At 47.2% G+C, this 25,166-nt stretch overlaps 1 protein-coding gene across 1 annotated transcript in view; it reads right to left on the bottom strand.

The window, feature by feature from the left end:
• The window catches only part of RAC2 (Rac family small GTPase 2), a 206,188-nt gene extending 187,292 nt beyond the window's left edge, over positions 1–18,896 (bottom strand). The window contains exon 1 of the mRNA XM_053252410.1: positions 18,781–18,896. Coding sequence (XP_053108385.1) covers positions 18,781–18,881 — 101 coding nt within the window. The 5' untranslated portion in view covers positions 18,882–18,896. The remainder of the gene's footprint in view (positions 1–18,780) is intronic.
• Between the last annotated feature and the right edge of the window lie 6,270 nt (positions 18,897–25,166).

The raw sequence follows: 25,166 nt of genomic DNA, 5'->3' as shown, positions 1-25,166 counted from the left end.
TCAAAGCATACCTTGGCAGCTACAGTGTGTGAAGTGGCAGGTTGTGCACCTCTCAGTAACTTAGAACTCATCCTCATATATTGTTATTGTAGCACCCGTGGACAGCTCTGTAAATGTGCACTACAGCCAAGAGGCGCCCAGGCCCTCCATTTAACGTCTAAAAAGGGAGGGAGCTGAACCTGGAATAAGGGAAACAAGCTGGCCCTAGTATCTGTGCACTAGTTTTCCCTGTCTGTCCCCACCACCACTTATCCAGCTCCTTGCACTACCTCCCCCCAGACCCAGACACCCCCTGCCATCTGGGATGGCAGCAGAGGTGGCGAAACCTCCTTCCTTGCCCCCCCCCGCAGGATGTTTTGGCCCCCCACCCCACCTTCCCCCTGCTTTAAGCCGCCCCATGGCAGTGGAAAGGATGGGCTACAACAGGGTGCTGGTGGCAGCGATGGTGGCAAAAGCTTCTTCCATGGGCCCAAGGTTATATGTGCAAGCCCCGCCCATGCATTTCCATTGGTTGCAGCAGGGGCAGGGCTTGCCACGTATGACTTTAGTGTAGTTTGATAGATAGATAGATAGATAGATAGATAGATAGATAGATAGATAGCAATTCACATTAACACTCTAATAAGGCAAAATCCTATATAATAAAAGGCTAAGTGAGTGGCCGTGGCTTTGGAACGTTGGGGATCTGCGTCCCTGCCTCCCTGGGCTGTTCTGGGCCTGCGCGAAGCGCAGGCCCAGAAGAGCCCAAGGGACACAGGACCGCAGACACCAGTGTCCCACAGCCACGGGCGGCCATTAGCCGGTGTGTGGCAGCGGGGGAAAGTGGCCGAGGCGGCAGCGGAGCCGCCGCCTCAGCCATGAGCTGCGGCACGGCGAGAGGAGGCCGAGGCAACCAGAAGCGGCCGCCCTGAAAAAGGCGAGGGCAATGGCGGCGGGGGAAGACCGAGACGGGGGACAGGGAAGCTGGGCGAGGTGGCGGCGAAGCCGCCAACGAGGCCCCCGCCCGCTCACAGCCGTCGCCGCCGCCTGTTCACCCGCCCTCCCAGCTGCCCAAAATCACCTTCCCCGCTCCCCCCCAAAAAAGATTAAGGGCCAAAATGGCCCATGAGAAGGTCGCCGCCCCCGCCTATCGCCCTCCCAGCTGTCGAAGACCACCTTACCCGCTCCAGCCCGAGGGAAAAGAGAGGAGCTCACGAGCAGAGCTCCTCTCTGTGCTAAGTCACTGCTCAAACTGCCGCTATGGACGCAAAGGACGCCTATTGCGTCCATTGCGACAGTATGGGCAGCAGCTTAACACAGAGAATAGCTCTGTTCCCGAGTTCCTCTCTTCTCCTTCGGGCTGGAGCGGGTAAGGTGGGCTCCGGCAGCTGGGTGCGCGGGAGGGCGATAGGCAGGGGCGGCCACCTTCTCATGGGCCATTTTGGCCGTTATTCATCCACACACACCCCAAAAAAAGTAAAAGCAAAATAAGGAAGAACAAAAACAGAGAACAACAACAAAACAAAAAACAAAAAGAGAGAGGGGACAAGGGGGGGGGAAGAGACAGAAAGAGAGAGAGAGAGACAGAAAAGATGGGATAGAAAGCTAGCGCCCGTTATCATAACGGGCTTAAAAATACTAGTAGGGCAATAATTTACCAGGCACAGGCATCCTAACTGTCTGTCCCTGAAAAATAAGGGCAGTTGGAGAATTTCTGTCTGTCCATGAAAAATTTACCAGGCACAGGCATCCTAACAGACTGTCCCTGAAAAATAAGGGCAGCTGGAGAATATGCAAGAATTTGGCCTCCTCTCCAGGGCTGCAAGCTTGAGCACGGGAGAAAGTGTCACATTTTGAAGCCAGTTAGGGTTAGCCATTGGATTTCACACCACTTCCTCCCATGCTGCGGCTTTGAGGGGAGACAGTGAGAGAAAGGAGGAGCAGAGGAAGCAACCCCACCCCCCAGCCTTGGATCCGCACACAGGGCACTTCCCTGTGTGTGAGAGAGAGGAGAGGGGGAGGTTGACGTGACAGCGTTCCCTTCCCTCTTCCCCACCCCCAGTGAATTTGTGCAAGAGCACCAGACTCTTGCAACAAAAAAATGGCCAATTGCAACTGAAGGAGGTACTGCTGGTACCATTGTGCAAGAGCAGCATAGGGTTTTGGTTTTTTTAATTGCAGAGGCTGCTTGCTTTGTGCAAGAACAGCCGGCGGGGGCGGGGGGGGGAGGCTGATTTCAAAAGCTGAGAGGCAGAGATTAAGATACTTCCATTGATAAGCCCCTCCACATGACAACTCAGAAAAAATTGAGCAAGCCTGCAAATTGTTCTCAAAACTAAGAAAATCAGCTACTATTTTGCCATGCACATACAACGCTTTAAACCTGAAATGGCAAGACAAAATCTGAATACAGGCTGTGGCTGTGCGAATGGCACCTTGCTGTTCCCATATGCAAGAAGGTATCAAACCCCAGATCGTACAAACAGACATCAAGCCAGTACATAGCAAAGCAATTTTAAGTTGCCGTCTGGAAAGCACCCAGGTTCTCTAAAAGTTAAATTCATGGGTGTTGCAGAGGTTTCTTTGCTTTCTCGCTCACATGCCTGTGAATGCAGATGGGTAAACATTTCCAGTCCAGTCTTCTTAACCACATTTGCTGATAGCCTGATTCTAACCAGTAAACCCCACTGATTTCAATGAGACCTGCTGCTACGTTTAGCATGGAGTGAGGACTGAAAGCATCATGTCATTCCTAGCCTGCAATTTTGCACATTGCAGCTGGTGAGATTCATTTTGAACTGTTGATAACACATTAATAGGACAATTATGGTTTTCTAAGCATATGTTTTTTTTGGAGTCAAGATAACGTATTTCCCTTTGGTTAATTCGAGCAGAACAGGCAACTGCAGTTTAAATGAATACAGCAGGCACAGCCCAGTTCTGAACACTGTGAAATTGGGGGTGGGTAGGGGCTTAAGCAGTGATCCTTCAAATAACAGTGTTAAAAGAACACAAAAATTCCTTATTTTCATCTGTGAAATGTTGGAAGATATGCTGGGATGGGGACACTACAGAGTGATAAGCAAATAACGTGTCTCCAGGGAAAGAGAAATCTGGAGGGCAGGATTCCATGGGTCTAGTCCTGGGGTATATATATGTAGGTTCGCAGTGGTAATGGCTTTTGGGACTGAAGAGCTGGAAAACTGCAAGGCTGGACTGGGAGAGCTGGCCTTGCAGTAGCAAGCATGAATTGTCTTGGTTTGCATTTGGATGGGTGAAGCACTGTCTGCTACAAGATATTGCCCTTTGGAGATGGGTCTGTAGCTCAGTGGAAGGGAGTCTGCTTGTATGTTATTGATTGATTGATTGATTGATTGAGTGCTGTCAAGTTGGTGTCAACTCTTAGCAACCACATAGATAGATTCTCTCCAGGATGATCTGTATTCCACTTTGCCTTTAAGGTCTCTCAGTGGTGCATTCATTGCTGTCGTAATCGAGTCCATCCACCTTGCTGCTGGTCGTCCTCTTCTTCTCTTTCCTTCAACTTTTCCCAGCATTATGGACTTCTCAAGGGAGCTGGGTTTTCACATAATATATCCGAAGTATGATAGTTTGAGCCTGGTCATTTGTGCTTCGAGTGAAAATTTTGGATTGATTTGTTCTGTGACCCATTTGTTTGTTTTCCTGGCTGTCCATGCTATCCTCAAAAGTCTTCTCCAGCACCAAAGTTCAAAAGTGTCAATGTTTTTTCTATCTTGCTTCTTCAAAGTCCAGCTTTCGCATTCATAGAGTATCACAGGAAAAACCATTTTTTGAATGATTCTAATCTTTTTAGGTGTAGACACGTCACGGCATCTAAATATCCTTTCCAAGGCCTTCATTGCAACTCTACCAAGTGCTAGTCTGCAGCGTATTTCTTGACTGCTGGATCCTTTACTGTTGACGGTCGATCCTAAAAGGCAGAAGCTATCCACCACTTCAATGTTTTCATTGCCAATTCTGAAGCTGGTTGCTGTACCCGTTGTCATTAGTTTAGTCTTCTTTGCATGTAATTGTAGTCCCATTTTTTCACTGTGCTCTTTGACCTTCATTACTAGAGCTTGCAGATCATTCACACTCTCAGCTATCAGAGTGGTGTCATCAGCGTAGCACAGGTTATTGATGTTTCTTCCTCCCACTTTAAAACCATGCTCATCTTCTTCCAATCCAGCTTCTCTCAGTATATGTTCAGCATATAAATTGAATAAAGAAGGAGAAAGTATACAGCCTTGTCTTATTCCTTTGCCGATCTGGAACCAGTCAGTTTCACCATGTTCTGTCTGGACTGTGGCTTCCTGCCCTGTGTATAGGTTTCTCATGAGAACAATGAGGTGTTCTGGGATGCCCATTTTCCTAAGGATATTCCACAGCTTAACATGGTCAATGCAATCAAAGGCTTTTCTGTAGTCAATGAAGCACATATTGACTTCTTTCTGGTATTCTTTGGCTTTCTCAAATATCCAGCGTGCATCAGCAATGATGTCTCTTGTTCCTTGGCCTTTTCTGAAACCAGCTTGAACATCTGGCATTTCCTTTTCCACGTAGGGCTCTAATCTGTGTTGGATGATCCTGAGTATTATTTTGCTAGCATGTGAAATTAAGGATATTGTGCAATTATTTGCTCAATCTGTTAAGTCTTCTTTCTTTGATATGGGTATGTAGACTGACCTCTTCCAATCTGTTGGCTACTGTGTTGTTCTCCAAATTTGCTGACATAGTTTGGTTAGAGCCTTGACTCATTCTTCTTCTGTTGCCTGCCATTTTTCTGTAGCTATTCCATTAACTCCTTTTGCCTTCCAACTTGGTAATGACCGGAGTGCTGATCTAACTTCATCTTCCTGTACTAGAGGTTCTTGCAAGTAGGGAATATCTTCTAGAGTATCTTGGACGTTGACGTCCCTGCTGTACAGATTTTCAGTATACTACTTCCATCTCTGTTTGATCTTCTCTGAATCAGTTACTATCTGTAGGGATGTGCACGAACCAGCTCGCAGGCCATGTTAGAGGCCTGCGAACCGTTTCTCTGGTCCGGCGGTCCAATGATCCGACGCCGCGGGGGTGTTGCTTTAAGGCCAGGGGGGAACTTACCCCTCTTGCCGCTTTCCCCCCTCCGGCACTCCATTTTAAAGCAAAATTTTCGGGGCAGCAGCATTCCTCCCTGCCGCCCCTGCCCCCTTGTTGCCTGCTAAAAGCGGAAATAACTTCCACGCATGCACCCGCTGCCACGCACACATCACATATGTCACTGTAACATGCACGATGTGTGCGCACATGTCAGCGGGGTGTGCGGCGGCGGCGGCAGGCGCATGCGCGGAAGTTACTTCCGCTTTTAGCAGGCAACAAGGGGGCAGGGGTGGCAGGGAGGAATGCTGCCACCCCAAAGATTTTGCTTAAAAATGGAGTGCCAGAGGAGGGAAAGTGGTGGGAGGGGTAAGTACAACCCTCCCACCCTTAAAACAACACCCCCCTGGCATCGGACCATGCCCCCGCAATCTGTGCACATCCCTAACTATCTGTCCATTGGCATCCCTTAACATACCAATTCGAAGTTGGAACCTCCCTCTGAGTTCAGATATCTTTTGGAAAGTTTGCCATGTTTTTCCGAGTCTATTTCCATCCTCAAGGTCTTTACAGATGTCACTGTAGTATTTCTCCTTGTCTTATCTAACAGCTTTCCGAAATTCCCTATTAAGTTCCTTCCTAAGGTCTTTATCTTTCTTGACTTTGGCTTCTCTCTTCTTCTGAGCAATTTCCACCATCTGTTCTGACATTCATTTTGCTTTCTTCTGTTTCTTGGTCTTTGGCAGTCTCTTGTAAGTAGAAGGTCCCAAGTTCAATCCCTGGCATCTTCAGGTAGGGCTGGGAAAGACTCCTGCCTGAAACCTGAAAGCTGCTGCCAGTATAGACAATACTGAGCTACATGGACCAATGATATGACTTGATATAAAGCAGCATGTCCCAAGATGTATCATATTTACCAAATAGAAGATGACTCTGAATTTAAGATGACCCCCTTAAAAAATAGAGGTTAAATACAGATTAGACCTGTATTTACTCAAAAGGAACAGGACTCTGAATTTAAGATCATCTCCTGATCTCTAAAATCAAAAAGCTTTGGAAAAACCTAGTCTTGGATTCAGGTAAATACAGTAGCAGGCTTGTGTGGTGGAGGGTGAAACAAATAGTTCTAAAAGAGCCCAGTTTCATCTTCTTTCAATATCCAGGTCACATTTTAGAATGAAATCTATTGGACAGTATTTGATTACTGCTGGAAATTGGATTTGTTTGTCCACTACATTTCCCCCCTAATGCAGCTCTAAAGGGGAGGTGTTGGGGAAGCCCAAGGTATTGCAGCACCTGACATGGGGTATGAAATGTTGCTTTGCCCCATACCTCTGGTGGGGGACAGCCCCCTTTCAAACAAACCCTTGCTAACATTGAAAATGCATGGGGGTGGGGCAAGGAGGAGGGAAGGCTGCCAAAGAGGAGGGAAGGTCGCCAGAATGCTTTCCAGACTAACTGCTCAACAGCAGCAAAATGCCTCCGTTCAGATAAGTTGCACTGAAAACGTAAACAGCAGGGGGAGCAGTCTCACAGCAACAAACAACCTGAAAAAACAGCAACTTCCTTATGCCGGATATATGACATCCTAGCTCTACATCACCGTGATTAAATTCGAGACAAGGCACTGGCAATGTGAACGACACCCTGCTGTCCACATAGGGACTGCAGTGTCACAATGCAGGAAGTGTGGAAGATCCAATGTGACCCTTTTGCATGGTCTAATCTGGCAAGTGCCCTGCAGTCATCTCTTCGCTCCTGGATCTTTCCCAAACAGCAGGCTTTACTGCAAGGCTTTTATGCGAGTTCAAAGCTGCCCAAAAAAACCAATGCAAAAAGTGGATTTTTTTTTACCCCGGATATAAATCAGGCTACATTCTAACATGCAGTGACAAACCCGAATTGATAGCTCACAGGGACTTCAGGGTAAATCTGGCCAAAATGTGAACGCAGCCCCTCCATTCCGGAGGACATGAAAACTAAAAGCCAAGTGTGGAAAATTTCCTAACGCTTTATACCACATAGTTTCCAGCTCTTGAGGTAAATGTTGAGCGAAACCACTTTGAATTACACTCACGGCATGAAGTAGCCCCTCCCCTCTGCTCTCGGGTTTTCTTTTTGTGCAGGTTCACATTACATGCCTCTGTGTTTTCCTTCTAGCCAATGTGGGGGAGAGAAAGAGTGAATTAGTGTGGGAACTCCATTGGGAGGAACACAATGTTGCCTTCCAAAGGAGCCAGTGTGGTGTAGTGGTTAGAGTGTTGGACTATGTCTGAGGAGACCAGAGTTCAAATCCCCATTCAGCCATGAAACTTGCAGGGTGACTCTGGGCCAGTCACGTTTCTCTCAGCCTAATCTCAACCTAACTCTGGAATGCGCTCTCTAATGAAATATGATCCTCCCCATCTCTGACAATTTTAAAAAAGCATTTGAATACCCACCTCTTCACCCAAGCTTTTTCAGCTTGGTTTTAATCTGTGTTTGATTTTAAATTATTTAAATTGTTTTAAGTTTTTGTGTATGTTTTTAACTTGTTTTTATGTTATTGTTATCTGCCCAGAGACAGAAGTTTGGGGCGGTGTACAAATCTGATAGATAGATAGATAGATAGATAGATAGATAGATAGATAGATAGATAGATAGATAGATAGATAGATAGAATAATCTACCTCACAGGATTATTGTGAGGAGAAACATAATCATACATAGTGTTCTGGGCTCCATGGAGGAAGAGCAGGATATAAATGTAAAATAAATAAATAAGTTTTAAAAAATAAAATTTAAACCCTCATCTCCTAGACTGGGAGCATTTGTATACACTACAAGATTTCTTCCCTTTTTTCCAACACATGTATGGTGTGCTTTACATCAGTGTGTTGATAAAACCTCTTTTTTAACCAGTGAAAACCTTAAGCAAGCAGACAAATATTGATCAAAAAAGTCAACTTTAGCATACACAGAGGATTTGTAACTAAAAGAGTTTGCTTCCTGAAAATTAGTTTTTTCACTCTTCACATCTAGGCAAGGTAGTTCTATTTGCATTCCTAAAGAGTGCTTTCCTTTTGTCATGTTAATAATTATGTAAATACTCTAGTCAGTGCCTCTCCCTGGCATTTGCTGCAGTGTTTTAAGAAAATCTTGCTTAAAACCAGGATTTTAAAAACCTGGAAATATATCAAGACAAGGTAGAATTCGGAAGACAAAGCCCGGTTTGTGTGTAGGGTGCTTCCAAAGATCTCAAATGGACTTTGGGGCAAGTCTGGCCAGGGTGTGAATGCACACACTCTCTTCCGAAGGAGATTCATGGTAATAGCCCTGTGGGGAAATGCTCCTGGTGATTCTTGAAAGCTTTGCAAGAAGTGTGAGGAGAAACGTGCCTTGTGAGTTTACAAGGGTCAAGCTGGTCTCAAAGAGCTGTTTCAGTTGCCACAGCAAGGGCCATTTTGCCATTCTGTCTAACCCTAACCCCAAATAATCTGCCTCCTGAGGTGAATGTTTCACCATACCTCATGAAACCACCATCCCTGGGAGGTGCTTATAATGAATCTATTCCCACAATTGGTAGAAAGTCGGCCAAGGGAGCCTAGCCCGCTTTCTTCTGATCATGGGAACCACCGGGCTTGTGGGTGAACCCGGTGTTTCCCAGGCGGCTAGCCTGCCTAATTCACCCTCCCCTTAGATGAGGTCAATGGAGTGAGCATTCCGTTAACCTCATTTTATTGCTCGTGTGCCACTGCGGTGTGTGGTGACACATGAGTAGACCCCCGACCAGGAGGCTGCAAGCAGGGTCCCCCCAGAATGCCCCGTGCACTTGCACAGGGCATCCTGGGACTTCCGGGGCCTAGGTAGCCCCCAATCCCCGCAGCCCCCACCGGCTCCATGACAGAGCCGGTAGTCGTGTGGGTGGCTGATTCAGCCATCCAGGGCTCCAAGCATGATCATTTGTGGGTAGAGCAGGCCAAGTCCACTCTCCCTGCAGACCTCATCGAGGCGCTTCACAGTAATCGTGTGAAGCGCCTCAATGTGTGTGATCACCACCGGCTTTCAGCATGGAGGATTGTAATGAAAGAATCCCCGTCAGGATGCCCTAGGACCTCCCCCTCCCCCGCCCAATACACACACCTTTGAATGTGTGTGAACTTGCTTTGTATCAGCCTGCCAACAAATGAATTCTAAAGGGGTGGGGCTTATACTTTAAGTGGCTGCCATCTTGAAAGAAAATGACAGGTCAAAATAAAAACACCCCCATCAGGGTTCCCTAGGAATGTTCTGTAAATCTGGTTCTTGGTTTGTTGTTGTTGTTGTTGTTGTTGTTTTTTAATACTGCCTAATATCTGCATCTCCAGGCAATTTTTAAAAAATACAGCAGAAGTTAAAATCCACTGAGCTGTAAGCACAAAAGTCATTAGGGACAGACACAGTCATGGTGATCTTTTACGACTTCTTTCGCTGCAGTCTAAAGGAACACTTGCTCCCACCTGATTCTGCCTCCCCACTGAGAGCTCTGAGGGAGGCCCTGCCATACACATGCAATGTATATACCACTTTTCAACCAAAAATTAATCCTCAAAGCAGTTTAGATGGCAAAAGAAAACAGAAGATGGTTTCTTTTCCCCAAAGGACTCACAGAAGCTATTCTCACGCTTGATCAAAACCGGGCGACTGGAACCCAGCCCGGTTTTGTTCAGTCGTGGCAACCACCAGGCTCAAGGGCAAGCCCGATGATTCTCTAGCCCGCCTAACAACCCCTCCCCTTAAATGAGGTTAACAGAGCGAGCGCTCAGTTAACCTTGTTTTTTTGATCGTGTGTCATCCGCGGCTGGCACACTCGGGGGGGGGGAGGGAAGGGGGGACCCCAGGAAGGCACTGTGCAGTTGCGCAGTACCTTTCTGGGGTTCGGGGAGCTGGGGCACTGGAGCACAGTGGCACTCCCCTTCCCCTGAGCCCCGGAACTCCCGGTGGAGCCACGGCCGGGCGCAGGAACACCTGACTGGAGCAGCCGCTCACCTGGGTAGCTGATCTGGCCGCCCGGCTATGACTGACTGCTCGTATGCAGGGAGAGAGGGTTAAGCCAGCTCTCCCCCGTGAGCCCCGACTGGCACTTCTCATGAAAAGGAGCCCCTGGTGGCGCAGTGGTAAAACTGCCGCCCTGTAACCAGAAGGTTGCAAGTTCGATCCTGACCAGGGGCTCAAAGTTGACTCAGCCTTCCATCCTTCCGAGGTCGGTAAAATGAGTGCCCAGAATGTTGGGGGGCAATATGCTAAAATCACTGTAAACCGCTTAGAGAGCTCCGGCTATAGAGCGGTATATAAATGTAAGTGCTATTGCTATTGCTATTGTGTGAAGTGCCTCACAATCTTACACACACACACACACACACACAACACCAGCAACAACCACAGGGGGGAGTTGTGCTATGTTGAATAGGGACAGTTCCTCTCCCCCTGCCCACTTATCAGAGGCCTAGGTTATGGAACATTCCCTCCTACAAGCCCCATCTGGCCCCTTCTCTCTTCACCCTCATATTGACTGTGAAAATTGTTTTGTTCTATTGTTCATTTTATGCTTCATCCATTTTTCCTCTGGTTTGTTTTGACTGAGTGCCAGCTTCTGTGAATTTTATTATAATGGCTATCCTCCTGATTAGAGATATTTGATTTCATTGCCGTCTGTTTTCTTAAACTGCTTGTGAGGTGCTTTGGGGCCTTTGGCTGAAAAGCGGCGTAGAAATAAAATAATAACCAATCATATATTCCAGGAATGTCATAACCTATTTGGATGGAGGTGGAAGCATAGTGTTTAAATTTAGGATGTCAAACATGCCTGTGAAAAGCTTTACTTCTGCTTCCTTTCTATCCCACTCACCCCCTTCTGGGGGGGGGGCCTACAAGGCTCCCCCCCGCCCGGCCACCATTATAGCTGGGTTACCCTAGCTTCCCATGTCTTCCTATGTCTGGAACCTTTTTGACAGCCAAAAGCGAAGGAATTGTATGTGTACAGCAGATCCATCTGTGTAAGCCTGTTTGCAATCAGGGCACATGGGCAGGAGAGAGTTGCGCTTTCTTCCAGCTACCCGTAGCCTCAGGTATTTGACATTAAACACTAAGAAGAACAATCATGAATCCGTCACGAACAGGCAGCGGGTGCCTGTGCCTGCGTCACAGTGGGACAGGGAGGCCGCCAAGGGGTGGGGGTGGGGAGGAGAAATATGAAAGGGAAGGGAAGATATATCAGAAATGGAGGAGCAAAATAGGCCAGAAAACAATTACATTTTGTACAACACGATGGCACCACTAGGAAAGCATTAAAAGTGCAATGCATGCTTTATTGCACTGAGTCTGCAGTCCTCAAAGCACCTCATCTAGTGTAAATAATACATAGCGTCCAGGTAGCATCTTGTGAGTATTCCATTCAGAGACACTGGGTAGGCTCACATATAATGTGACAAGTAAGGTTGCCGCAAACCACTGGTTCCTGGGGCATGCACAGGAAACTGATTTCTGGCAGGAGTGATGGTGAGAAGCCGACATTGGGCATGTCATCCAGTGTTCCCTGTAACAGGGATTCTCAGATATTGTTGACTACCATCACCCCCAGCTGCAGTGGGTTTTGACTGGGAATGATGGCAGCTGTAGTCAACAACACTGGAAAATCCCTGTAATGGGGTGCACTGGTGTTGTCCAAACCTGCCAATGTTGGCATGATTCTGCCCTAGTTGCAGTTCTGTTCCTGACATCTGCAATCGAGATTTGAAGTTGGTTACAGATGTTGGCTTCCAGGCTGCAAGTTGGACAGAATATGCCAGCATTGGCAGGTTCAGACAGTATGTCCAATGTCAGCATGTCGCTCCCATGCGTTCTGGGAACTGGTGGTTTGCAGCAATCTTAATTGCCCCCTTTTATGTGGTGAACCCATTATGTCAGTCGTTCTTACAACAGCTCCATAAGGCAGGTCTAGCATTTCCTCCAAAATGCAGCTGTGAGTCCTAAGGCTGAGATACTTGCCTAAGGCCACCTCAGGGGCAGAGCCACCACTGGGTGAATGGGTTCAAAGAACCCAGACTGCCGAAAGTCCCCCAAATGACCCAGAATCATCCAAAAATGGGTGTGTAGAGCAGAAATAAGTGAGGAATGCATAACTGTACCTTGGCTGCTCCAGCCCCCCAAATCTCCAACTACTGCAGTAATTACCTCCCCAAACCGACTTGTGACCCAACAAAACCAATTGTCCCCTTTGAAAGTAGGGTCTGCCCTGGTTTGCATTTGAATGGGACTACATGTCTGAGCACTATAGGATGGGGCCACTCTGGGAAGAGCACCTGCATGGTTACATGCAGAAGGTTCTAATTCCCTCCCTGGCATCTCCAGACAAGACTGAGAGAGACTCCTGCCTGCAACCTTGGAGTAGCTGCTGCCAGTCTCTGTAGACAATACAGTACTGAGCTAGATGGACCAATGGCCTAACTGTGTACTGTGCAGTATAAGATTCAGCAGGCAAGAAATACGCCACAGACCAGCACTTGTAGGGTTGCAATGAAGGCCTTAGAAAAGATATTTAGATGCTGTGATGTGTCTACACCTACAAACATTAGAACCATTCAGAAAATGGTTTTTCCCGTGACCCTCTATGGAAGCGAAAGCTGGACTTTGAAGAAGCAAGACAGAAAAAGTATTGACGCTTTTGAACTTTGGTGCTGGAGAAGACTTTTGAGGATACCATGGCCAGCCAGGAAAACAAACAAATGGATCATAGAACAAATCAAACCAGAATGTTCATTCAAGGCACAAATGACGAGGCTCAAGCTATCATACTTCGGACACATTATGTGAAGACCCAGCTTCCTTAAGAAGTCCATAAAGCTGGAGAAAGTTGAAAGAAAGAGAAGAGGATGACCAGCAGCAAGGTGGATGGACTTGATTAACGGTAGCAATGAATGCACGATTGGGAGACCTTAAAGGCCAAGTTGAATACAGATCATCCTGGAGAGAATCTAGTGGTCACTAAGAGTCGACACCAACTTGACGGCACTCAATCAATCAATCAATCAATCACAGTACAGTACTGTATTGTCCATTACAGTACTCTACAAAGCACCCCCCCACCAGAGGAACAATCCCAAAGATGACCTGGACTTTACCTTGAGCAGCAGTTCCAAAGGATGCTGCAAAGCACAAGAAACTCCAAAGTCCTCCAAAAAGACACTCCAAACTCCTCCAAGACACACTCTGCAAGCTCCACCACCAGTTCCTCGACAACCCACAAAGTTCCTCCCTCAAACCACGCAGATATAAGGCACAAGCTAAAAGCAAAACTAAAAATCACATCCACAAAAACCACAAATAGCCCAAACCCTAAACCTCAGATAACCAGTATATGCTTGTCAACTGCAAATAAGTGAAATGGCGTAAAACAAACTCGTGGAAAATGAGGGCCACCAGTACACCTCTGAACAATGAGTGCTGGGAAGCAACAGAGGGAGAGGGTTCTGCCTACACATCCCATTGCTAGGCCTCTCAGAGGCATCTGATTGGTCACTGTGGGGCACAGGATGCTGGGATGGATGGCCCTTTGGCCTGACCCAACAGGGCTCTTCTTAAATCAAGGATGGGCAAACTTGGCCCTCCAGGAGCTTTTTAAGATGGTGACTTTGCCGTGACTTTTCTTTGGGAGGGTGGGTGTGCATTCACGTATCAGCCAGAATAGTGTAGTGGTTAGAGTGTTGGACTAGGACTGGGAAGACCCAAGTCTGGATCCCCATTGAACCATGAAACTCACTGAGTGATTCTGGGCCAGTCATGTATATCTCAGCCTAACCTACCTCACACGGTTGTTGTGAGGATAAAAATAACCATGTACACCGCTCGGAGCTCCTCGGAGGAAGAGTGGGATATAAATGTATACAATAAAAATAAATTTAAAAGTAAAAATGTACCCCAAAGTCTATGTGTTATTTCAGAGAGCACTTCACACACAATTTGGGTTTCCCCCTCCATATTGGTACCTAGCTCGATCCTCTTTTTGCATTGGAGTATCCGTTATGCCTCGAACTCACAGTAAAGCCTCACAGTAAACACGGTAAAACCTACTGCCTGAAAAGCCTCCAGCTGTGGTTGAACTACAAATCCCATCTTCCTCAGCCACATTGGGGCTGGGAATGATGGGAGCTGCAGTTCAACATCAGCTGGAGGGTTGGGTTTGTCCACCCTAAGAAGAATGTCAGGCTGCTCCTTTCTCGAGCAGATAATCTCTTTTGTAGAAGACCCATCCCCAAAACAAGTTCTGTCACCACATGTATCTGTGATTGTCAGACTGGTGCTTAAAAAACGTCCCTGTTGAAGGATGGCGGCTGCGTCGCGGTGCAGAAGAATGGCACTGCATTGCCACTTCAGAAACCAATGTTTGTGTAGCACTTGTCAGAGAAATAAAACAAGCGAGAGCAGAGCGGAGGAAAAGCTGCGTCGAGAGCGGAGAGAGATGAAGCACCGGGGCTTTGTTTCTAAAAATGAGAGGTGCTAGTGCACAAGCTGTCCTAGAAACACGGCTCTGGGTACGACGGCTGATTGTGGTGGCTATTACTTTTATTTATTTATCTAATCCATTTTCGGTATTTATGTCCCTCCTTTCCCAAAGTGGTTTGAGGCGGCTAATAAAGTGCAAGTAAAAATACGGCACCCCAATGAAAAGCTAAGAAATGGCAAAACAAACAAAGTACAACTAAAGTAACTGTGCGGTAGGTCCCTCTCCTGTGGTCCTCCAGATGTTGCTGAACAACAACTCCCATCACCCCCAAAATTGTAGCTGGGGATGACGGGAGTTATAGTTCAGCAACATCTGGAGGACCACAGGTTGGGAAGCCTTGTGTAGAATAATAGAGCTGAAGGGTGTCTCGTGGGCCATCTAGTCCGACCTTCTGCTCAGTGTAGGAATTCCGGAGATAGAGAATCCCCCAAAGATATGGCTTGTCCAGCCTCTGCTTGCAGACCTCATGTGAAAGAGCTCACCCCCCACTAGTGAACTAGTTCCATTTTCAAACTATTCTCATTACTAAATCAGAAGTGCTCGCTCTCAAAGTTTATTGCCTGTAGCCATTGGTTATTGCAATATTGCAATAAAAAGAGCTTATACATGTCAACATTTTTCTTTTAAAAACTTGTACAAATCAGGGGCTTTCAAACTTGGGGTCCCAGATGATGTTGGACTACAACTCCCATTACCCCAGCTTTTTGCCATTGTAGCTGGGGATGGTGGGAATTGTAGTCCAACAACATCTGAGGACCCAAGTAGGGGTGTGCACGGAACCGGCTGGTCCGGTCTGGTTCGAGTCCAAACTGGACCCGAACTGGGCCAGTTCAGTCCAGCACCCCCTCCAACCCCCCAAACATGCTGGGGGGGTTCGGTCCAGCGATCAGACTGAACAAGGGGTGGTTTGGTCCGACCCCGAACCATTGAACCAAACTGGTTCGACATCAAGCATGTTTTGAAGTTGAACCTGTTTGCACATCCCTAGACCCAAGTCTGAGTACCCCTGCATGAAGTAGTTTCTCTTAATGTCAAGCCAAAATCTAGCCTCCTATGAGAAGCCCTTTAGCTCTAGTCCTGCCCTCTACAGAGAGCTAGTCTTGGCCTTCTTTTGTGTGGAAGTCCTCCTGGTATTTGAAGAAGGCTATCAGGTTCCCCCTCAGTCTTTTCTTCTCAGGCTAGATTGGGCCATAGTTGGCAGAGCCTCTGCTATGCATGCAGAAGATCCTGGGTTCAACCTCTGACATCTCCAGATAGGGTTGAGAGAAGCTCCTGCCTGAGAACTGTTCTAGGCTAAACATACCCAGTTAGGAACATAGGAAGCTGCCTTCTTCCAGACCATTGCCCATCTAGCTCAGTATTGCCTACACAGCCTGGCAGCAACTTCTCCAGGGTTGCAGGCAGGAGTCTCTCTCAGCCCTATCTGGAGATGCCAGGCAGGGAATCTGGAACCTTCTGCATGCAAGCAAGCAGGTGCTCTTCTCAGAGCAGCCCCATCCCTTTGTCCTAAGAGGATTATCTTACAGTGCTCACACAGGTAGTCTCCCATTCAAATGCAAACCAGGGTAGACCCTGCTTAGCAAAGAAGGCAATCCACGCTTGCTACTACAAGACCGGCTCTCCTCCCTCCTTCCTGCAGCCTTTCCTAATAGGGCTTGTTTTCCAGATCCTCACCTATCTTTGTTGCCTTCCCCTGAGCCTGTTCCAATTTATCTGCATCCTTTAGAAAGTGCAACACCCAAAACTGGACACAACGCTTCGGCTAAGGCCTGGCTAGTGGCTAGTAACTTACAAGTACACTACTAAAGGCGAATAGTGTGACAGTTAAGGGACAAATTAATGGAGGGCTGAACCCCTGAGCCTATTTTTCAGTGACTCATCCCTGGAACATACGAGGCCATAATGAATGGGAAATTGTATCTGAGCATGTGCAGAGTGCTGCTTATCCTGAGTCAGGCCATTGGTCCATCTAGCTCAGTATTGTCTTCACAGACTGGCAGTGGCTTCTCCAAGGCGCAGGCAGGAATCTCTCTCAGCCCTATTTGGAGAAGCCAGGGAGGGAACTTGAAACCTTCTGCTCTTCCTAGAGCTGCTCCATCCCCTGAGGGGAATCTCTTACAGTGCTCACACTTCTAGTCTCCCTTTCGTATGCAACCAAGGCAGACCCTGCTTAGCTAAGGGGACAAGTCAGGCTTGCTACCATAAGACCAGCTCTCCTCTCCAGCCCTCCTCTCCAAACAGTTAAATCTGTTTTTTATTCCTTTTTAAACTGCTGTGCAGTTTAAAGTGTGTCCCGCCTGCCTCCCAAATCATAGCAGGTCGGGCCGTCTTTGCACGCACACACATGGTAAGATGGTGGCGGAGATGGTGGGGACAGCTCCTCCCACAGGCTCGCCTTCCTCTCAAATGACGTCGGGCCATTTTTGGCCTATTTGGGGCATCCACACGCCATCTCTGCTGCACAGACATTCAACTTGTCATGACTTGGGAGGCAGGCAAGCCCACTAGGAGCTCTCGCTGCTGTCCCTGCAGCGCTTCTGCCGCACAGCCGAGGTTTTTTAAAGTATTAAAAACAGATTGAACTTCCCCCGGCCCCACAAAATTTGCCACTGCAGGCAAGTGCCTATATTGCCTATGCGTTAATCCACCCCTGCCCAGCCTTACAATATACTTATGGGAATTATATGGTGAGATGCTCTCCTTTTCCATTCTCCTCTTTCTCTCCTTTCCCCTTCATTTCTTTCCCTCTTCTATTCACAGATTCACAAGAAATCTGAAATGAAGCCATGAAGTCAGTGGCTTGTTTTAAAATAAGTTGTGTCTGTTTAGCAGCATTGAGCAAACTACAGCCTATAGATCTAGTAATCAAGAGTTATGGAAACTCGCCTTTCTCTCCCAATTAGTGCATCTAGGACCACATTACTATCTGCCCCTGGCTAAGCATGGGCAATTCCGAGATAACACAGCTTATGCAGCCCAAATCCAGACTTCTCCTTTTGAATCTGCATATTTTCCAGCACAGAAAAAACAAACAGGAGGAGGACTATAGTTTATTTTATGGGTATTATATGGGGGATAGAGTTGTGTAGGGCCTTCCCCAATGCCATAAAGTGCTATTGCACAACCTTCAAGAAGCAGTACATTTGATATTGGAGAGCACAGTCCCGGGTGGCCAAAAAAAAGAAAAATGAATGTGTTCCATGCATGGATTTCTTGCCTCAGCACAAGTTTGTATTGTATATTTATATTATTTGTATTTATATTGTGCAGAGCAGGAGCCTACCAACTGGTCAAATAATTGTATCTAAAAATAATGCAGTTAATTTTAAGTAGATCAGCCTTAAATAATGAAATAATCACATTTTCTTCCCTTGATTACCCTTGCTTCCACTTTCCTCCCCTTCTTCTGTTGTTTCCCTTATGTCAGTTTCAGATTGCAAGGCCCTTGGGGCAGAGACTTGTCTTTCTCATTTCTTATAAAATGTCATGTATGCAAACAGAACTATATTATTAAATGATGGTGAAGATGATAAAATAATATTCTACCCAACTAGTATGCTGTCTGCAAAACTGCAGTCAAGTACTAATAAAGCCTTCCATTTCCTGCTTTAAAATGCCAGCATGTTAATATGAATATGATGGATATTTATATACCACTTTTTAACAAAGGATTTAGGGCAAACACACACACATGCGCGCGCACACACACACAGAGCATTATATATATTTTTAATATATTTCTTTCTTTTAAAAAAAAATTAAAATATTACTCTGCTTTTCAATCCCAGTTATGGGATCCTGAAAGTGGCCAATAGCAATCACATTTAAAATAATTATACAATATGCAGTTTTATACAATAGACAATAATGATACAACAGTTTTAACAATTACAAAAAAACCTAGCTCCCAGACTAATTAAAAGCCTGCAAATAAGGAAAGGTTTCAGCAGGTGACAGAACCTCAGGATAAATAGGGCTTGCCTGATCTTATGAAGCAGGGAGTTCCACAGACTGGATGCCAGGATGTAAAAGCCCTTTCATGAATCAATTCCAACCACACTTTCCATTAGGTTGGATTCCTGCACAGGCTTAATAATAGCTCTTGATATTCCTGTTTTCCATGAATTTGTTTAAACAACATTGGCCTAAGTAAATAATTAGATAATAATCCAGCTACATACCCTACTTGGATGCCATTTTTCTTAACTGAAGTGTCTGTTGGAGATGGAGTTCCAGTGCATCGACCTTTTGCACCAACTATCCTAATGAGCACAAGGGACATCGGGAGCAGAGGTAGCTATTGAGGGTCTCCTTATCTTTCCCTGTTTGCCTGTTCTCTATGACCCCTGCTTTGACTCCTCAGGTACTTCCTGTAGTGAGTCTCAGTCCTCTTCCTTTCCTCCTAGAGAGAAGAAGGAAACATCTCTCTCTCTCTCTCTCCCTACCTATTCATTGTGTAGCTGATAGATAAGATAGGTCTTTCCTATCTCAAATGTACTTCACCAATAAATCAATTTAGTGTAGACTCTACAGCGATCTCCATGTGTGTTACTAAAATAGCTGCAACAACCAAACTCTGCACTCTGTAACTGGAGTGGTAGCTTCCTTGGTGCTTTGCTAAATAATCACAAACCCCAGCAGTCTCCTAATCTTTTTGACCTCCTATGTTATGGAAGATATTCTGTACTTCTAATCAAAAATGGGATCCCATGAGGGCAGGCTTCTCCTAGCTGCTACATGGGCTATGGTTTGCAGATGAGACTGTTTGATGGAGTACACCACAGAAACTACATTTACTCTCAGATCTGTTTGCTTTTAAATAGAATCAGAGCAACAAAGAGTAAGGATGTGTGAAACGTTTCGGATACAAAACATTTTGTACCCAAAACAGCCTGTTTCGGGTGTTTTGTAGACAAAACAAAACAACAATTTTCCAGATCCAAAAGTTTTGTATACAAAACAAAACGTCCCTCTTTCGGCTACAAAACGTTTTGTTGTTTTGGACCTCCATTTTGTGGTGATCTCTGAGTCAGTCTCCATTTTGTGTTTGACATCTCTTTGAATTTCCCACCCTTCCAGCCTTCTGATCGGTGACCTAAATCATGGGCTGACCTGCTGACAATTCCCTCCTTGTTCTTCATTGGCTCTTTTGCTTCTTGCCACTCTTTACTGACCCCACATTGGCCAGGGGAAGGATTGCTAACCCATGGGGTGCTGGGTTCTGCTGTTTCTGTGGTGTTCTGAGTGTAGATTTTCTGTTAGCATATGACAGTGGATTCTTGTTTTTCACTGAAAATCTCATATGCTACCAGAGAATCTACAATGAACACCTCAGAAACAACAAAACCCAGTACCCCACGGGCTTGTGGGTATGGGGTTGGTTGGCACCCTATGTGCACTACCCAACCCCTCGCTCTGGGCAACCCCAGTGCCCCCCAAGTGGAATTATGGGGCTGCTGAAACCTAAACCTCCATTATTCCCTATGGGAGAAATCTTAGATATGTAAACTTCATCAAATCACAAAAGATCAGCCCTTTGCCCAATTTTTAAAAAATAATTCTGGAAGTTTCCTTGCCCCCATTGGGCACTACCACACTCCGCTCTGGGTCATCCCTTTCCTCTTGATTTGAAGTGATACATTTGCTGGAATCTCCATTATTCCCTATGGGAACATTCTTAAAGTTGTGTAAACTTAAAAAATTCACAAAAAATCAGCCCTTTGCCTAATTCCTTTGAAATTTGGCTCGTAGCTTCCACCCATTGGACACTACCACCACCACCCACTCTTTTTGCCCTGGGACCCTTTTTAAAAATCCAAATCAATTCGGATTCAGATTCGGAAAATTCGGCTACAAAACAAAACAGGGCTGATTCAGATTCAGAAAATTTGGGTACAAAACAAAACAGGGGTGTTCCAATTCGGATACAAATCAAAACAAGACAATTCCATAATGCACACCTCTAACAAAGAGTCTTGTGACACCATAAAGATTGCTAGATTCATTTTGTTCCCTCCAGTCAGTACTCATACTAGCCACTTGATGTCACCACTGTTCTATTAAAACATCAGCTATGGGCTGGCTGGTCTTCTTGGGTATGTAGGAACAGGGATGGAGACAATCCTTCTCTAATGAAAGCTTGATATCAGAGAAGCATTTCCCATCAGTGAAGGCAAATAACATCTGCACCAGCATATTGTTTCCTCTCCAATGAGCCAGGATTCAGGAGGAGCATGTCCATGTAGGAAAGACCATGGGAACTTCTCAGCCTAGTCTAAATCCACAATAGTCTCACCCAGGAATAAAAGGTTGCAAAGCTCTGTGGTACCTTTGTGTGAAGAGCTTTCAAAACTCTAGGCAATCTCATCATCATTCCCCTGAGCCTGGGTACTTCTTCAACGACCTACATCATAGTGGCTAAAAGACTGGACTACAGATGGTGCAGCAGGGAAATGACTTGATTAGCAAGAGGTTGCTGGTTTGAATCCCCGCTGGTATGTTTCCTAGACTATGGGAAACACCTATATCGGGCAGCAGCGATATAGGAAGATGCTGAAAGGCTTCATATCATACTGCATGGGAGGAGGCAATGGTAAACCCCTCCTGTATTCTACCAAAGACAACCACAGGGCTCTGTGGGCACCAGGAGTTGAAATCGACTTGACAGCACACTTTACCTCTACTTTAAAGATCAGGACTTCCCCCAGTTCAAATCTGGTCTCTGCCATAAACTTTATAGGCAGCCTGAGGCAACTCCCAGCTCCAGCTGCAATACAGGAAATCCCTGACTTAAGACAGTGACCTTCACTTTTTTTCAAGCGGGAGTCCACACATTGGCAAAAGCTTTCAGTGTGAGTGCCATTTTCCACCATGCCAGCTTCTGCACAGTGCTGCACTTTTCACAGTGGTGTATCCTATATAATAAAAGGCTAAGTGAGTGGCCGTGGCTTTGGAACGTTGGGGATCTGCGTCCCTGCCTCCCTGGGCTGTTCTGGGCCTGCGCGAAGCGCAGGCCCAGAAGAGCCCAAGGGACACAGGACCGCAGACACCAGTGTCCCACAGCCACGGGCGGCCATTAGCCGGTGTGTGGCGGCGGGGGAAAGTGGCCGAGGCAGCAGTGGAGCCGCCGCCTCAGCCATGAGCTGCGGCATGGCGAGAGGAGGCCGAGGCAACCAGAAGCGGCCGCCCTGAAAAAGGCGAGGGCAATGGCGGTGGGGGAAGACCGAGACGGGGGACAGGGAAGCTGGGCGAGGTGGCAGCGAAGCCGCCAACGAGGCCCCCGCCCACTCACAGCCGTCGCCGCCGCCTGCTCACCTGCCCTCCCAGCTGCCCAAAATGAAGCTGGGCGAGGTGGCGGCGAAGCCGCCAACGAGGCTCCCGCCCGCTCACAGCCGCCGCCTGCTCACCCGCCCTCCCAGCTGCCCAAAATCACCTTCCCCGCTCCCCCCCAAAAAAGATTAAGGGCCAAAATGGCCAATGAGAAGGTCGCCGCCCCCGCTTATCGCCCTCCCAGCTGTCGAAGACCACCTTACCCGCTCCAGCCCGAGGGAAATGAGAGGAGCTCACGAGCAGAGCTCCTCTCTGTGCTAAGTCACTGCTCAAACTGCCGCTATGGACGCAAAGGACGCCTATTGCGTCCATTGCGACAGTATAGGCAGCAGCTTAACACAGAGAATAGCTCTGTTTCCGAGTTCCTCTCTTCTCCTTCGGGCTGGAGCGGGTAAGGTGGGCTCCGGCAGCTGGGTGCGTGGGAGGGCGATAGGCGGGGGCGGCCACCTTCTCATGGGCCATTTTGGCCGTTATTCATCCACCCCCCCCCCCCCAAAAAAGTAAAAGCAAAATAAGGAAGAACAAAAACAGAGAACAACAACAAAACAAAAAACAAAAAGAGAGAGGGGACAAGGGGGGGGGGAAGAGACAGAAAGAGAGAGAGAGAGAGACAGAAAAGACGGGATAGAAAGCTAGCGCCCGTTATCATAACGGGCTTAAAAATACTAGTGGGCTATATAAGTTGAAATCAAAAATCAATCGCTTGACATAAGCTTTACCATTTTGTTTGGGTTTGCAATAAGGTTTTTGCTTATGCTGAAATGAGGTCAGGGGGTCAGGGGTACCCCGATACTTCAACAGTGCTGGGAGAGCCCTTTCAGAGAGATGGAGCCCTCTCTTAAGTGCTGAGAAGGGCTACGGTTGCCAGCATTCCATTCGTGCCTTCCAGGATGGTGCAAGGGCTCAAGAGGGCCCTGTTTCCCTTAAAGGACCACCTCCACCCACACTGGCACTGGTCAAAGTTCAGCACTACATGGTGAGAAGAGAATGACCATTTCTGTGTGGTGTCAGGGGGACTGTGCAGAATATTCAGCTTTGGCCAAAGCTTCACACAGGCTCGACAATCAATTGTGGGTGGGGGGGGGGAGTGCCACTTAGGGTTGATGGGGGCCAGCATTGGCCCCAGGCCTTACAATGAAGAACACTGACTTAAGACATTCCAAGTTAAGACAAATGGTGCTTAAGATATTTATAAATTGCAGCCTACTTGGAGATGCTAGGAATTGGACCTGGGGCCTTCTGCATGCAAAGCTGGTGCACTGCCACTGAGCTACAGCCCTTCCCCAGCACCACACAGGATAGGCAATGTCACCTGATGCTAATTCTTCCATCACTGCATGAGGGAGAACCATGCATGGTGAAATTCTGTGTCCTGTGTAACTCTTAAAGGTATGTGCAAGAGCTGCCTGGGTTAGGGGTGTGCACGGAACCGGCACAGGCAGTTCGGCTCGAATTCAAACTGAACTCAAACCAAACTGCCCGGTCCGCAAAATGGTTCATTAGAACTGGCAGCTGTTTCATTTGATTGCCTTCTAGATGGCAGGATTGCCTATCTAAAAAGGGGTTCGCTGGCAGTTGAGAGGCACCTTACCGGCTGTGGAAGTGGTGGCTGTACCCTGGTGGTGGCAGGGGCAGCTCCGTAGCAGTAGCCCCTCATGGCACTCCCCCTGCAGCATGGACCTCCACACATACACAGAGGCCACTTACATCACCAGCAATTTGTGTGGTTACATAAAGGGCATCCAAGGATGTGCGGAGGTCACTCAAATAGCCTTCAAGTATAAGCAGAGGTTGGAACTGGGCCACCCACGGTCTCATATGGGGGGGGGGGGCCTGGCAGGGCCAGGAGGAGCCGCCATTGTGGAGCTGCCCCCATTGCTGGAGGGGAGCCACTGCCCCAGCAGGTAAGGTGCCCTCATGCTTGCCCCCCAAACCCCTTTCTAGATAGGCCACCCCCTTTGCTTGCAAAGCGAAATCCTTACCTGATTCCCTTTTACAAACAAAGCAATCAAACCAGTCGATCCGAGCCAAACCAATTCAATCCAAACAGGGCCCAGTTCGGTTCAAACTCAGACCAGCCCCCTCTTTTGGGGGGCTGAGCCAGTTTAACTGAGAGAAGCATCTGGTGCTGTTCCTGTTACCAGAGTGCTTTCCAGATTAGACCCTGCAATGGGGCCATGTTGTATCTTGGAAGTGTGCTTCCACACTTTCTGTGTAGTGGCACCACAGTCCCTAAGTGGACAGCAGGGTCCATTCACATTTCCAATGCCTTGATTCAAATTTAATCGCTGCGAAAGAGAGCTAGAATGTTGTATATCTGTCCTAAAGAAGTTGCTGTTTTTTTCCGGGTTGTTAGTTTCCATGAGACTCCTCCTCCTGCTGTTTACGTTTCGAATGTGACTTGCCTGAATGGAGGCATTTTGCTGCTGTTGAGCAGCTAGCCTGGAAAGCGCCCAGCTGATGGGAAGTGGTGCGTGAGAGACAGAAGAGAACTCCATTCCCCCAGATTTTGAAGGGCATGTTACATGATAATAGTCTTACTAGCAAGCCTCCATTCATCAAGACCAAATGGATCAAATGGAGGGCTCCAAAGGAGAGAAGAGATCAACAGCCAGAACCTAGAGAAGCATGGAACAAAAACTGTTCTAGGCTGGTCGCTTCTCCTCATCCCTCCTTACAAGCATTGTGGCTGGCAGGAGCGATGGGGAAATTATATAGGTGGGAGCTGACAGATGAGGCAGCAGGGATAACTCCTAGGGATAACAAGGGTAACAGCTGCTCCCTGCAAAATATAGACTGGAGCTTTACTGCAGTGTCAAACAAGGCAGTCATACGATAGGATATTCCAATCCTATCACTTGGAATAATTAGTTTAAATGACCTCCATTGTTTAAAGAAGCTCATTCACTCACTCCTCTATGCCACAACAAGCAGCAGATTTCTGGGCAGACAGGTAGGTAGGAGAACCCTCCAGCCTTTCAGAAGCCAGCTCCACCTCTTAGCTTCCTTCTGGGCCAGGAATTGGGCTGGGCGAGACCTTGTGTGCCGGAGGGTCATCTCCCCTACAGATTGCAGCGGCCCTGCTACTGACCTCTTGCCATTCCAGCCTTTCCTGTTCTTGGACAGGGAGAGGAAACTAGCCTGGGAAGCTGACTGAAAGATTTAGCCTAATCCAAAAAGACGGTCTTTTCTAAGACTCTGGCCCACATTTTCTGAATCACATGAAAAACGAGTGGTT

Source organism: Hemicordylus capensis, chromosome 5 (genome assembly GCF_027244095.1).
Source record: "Hemicordylus capensis ecotype Gifberg chromosome 5, rHemCap1.1.pri, whole genome shotgun sequence".
Taxonomy (NCBI): Eukaryota; Metazoa; Chordata; class Lepidosauria; order Squamata; family Cordylidae; genus Hemicordylus; species Hemicordylus capensis.
Note: the sequence above shows the minus strand (reverse complement) of the source record. Positions and strands in the feature narration are given on the sequence as shown.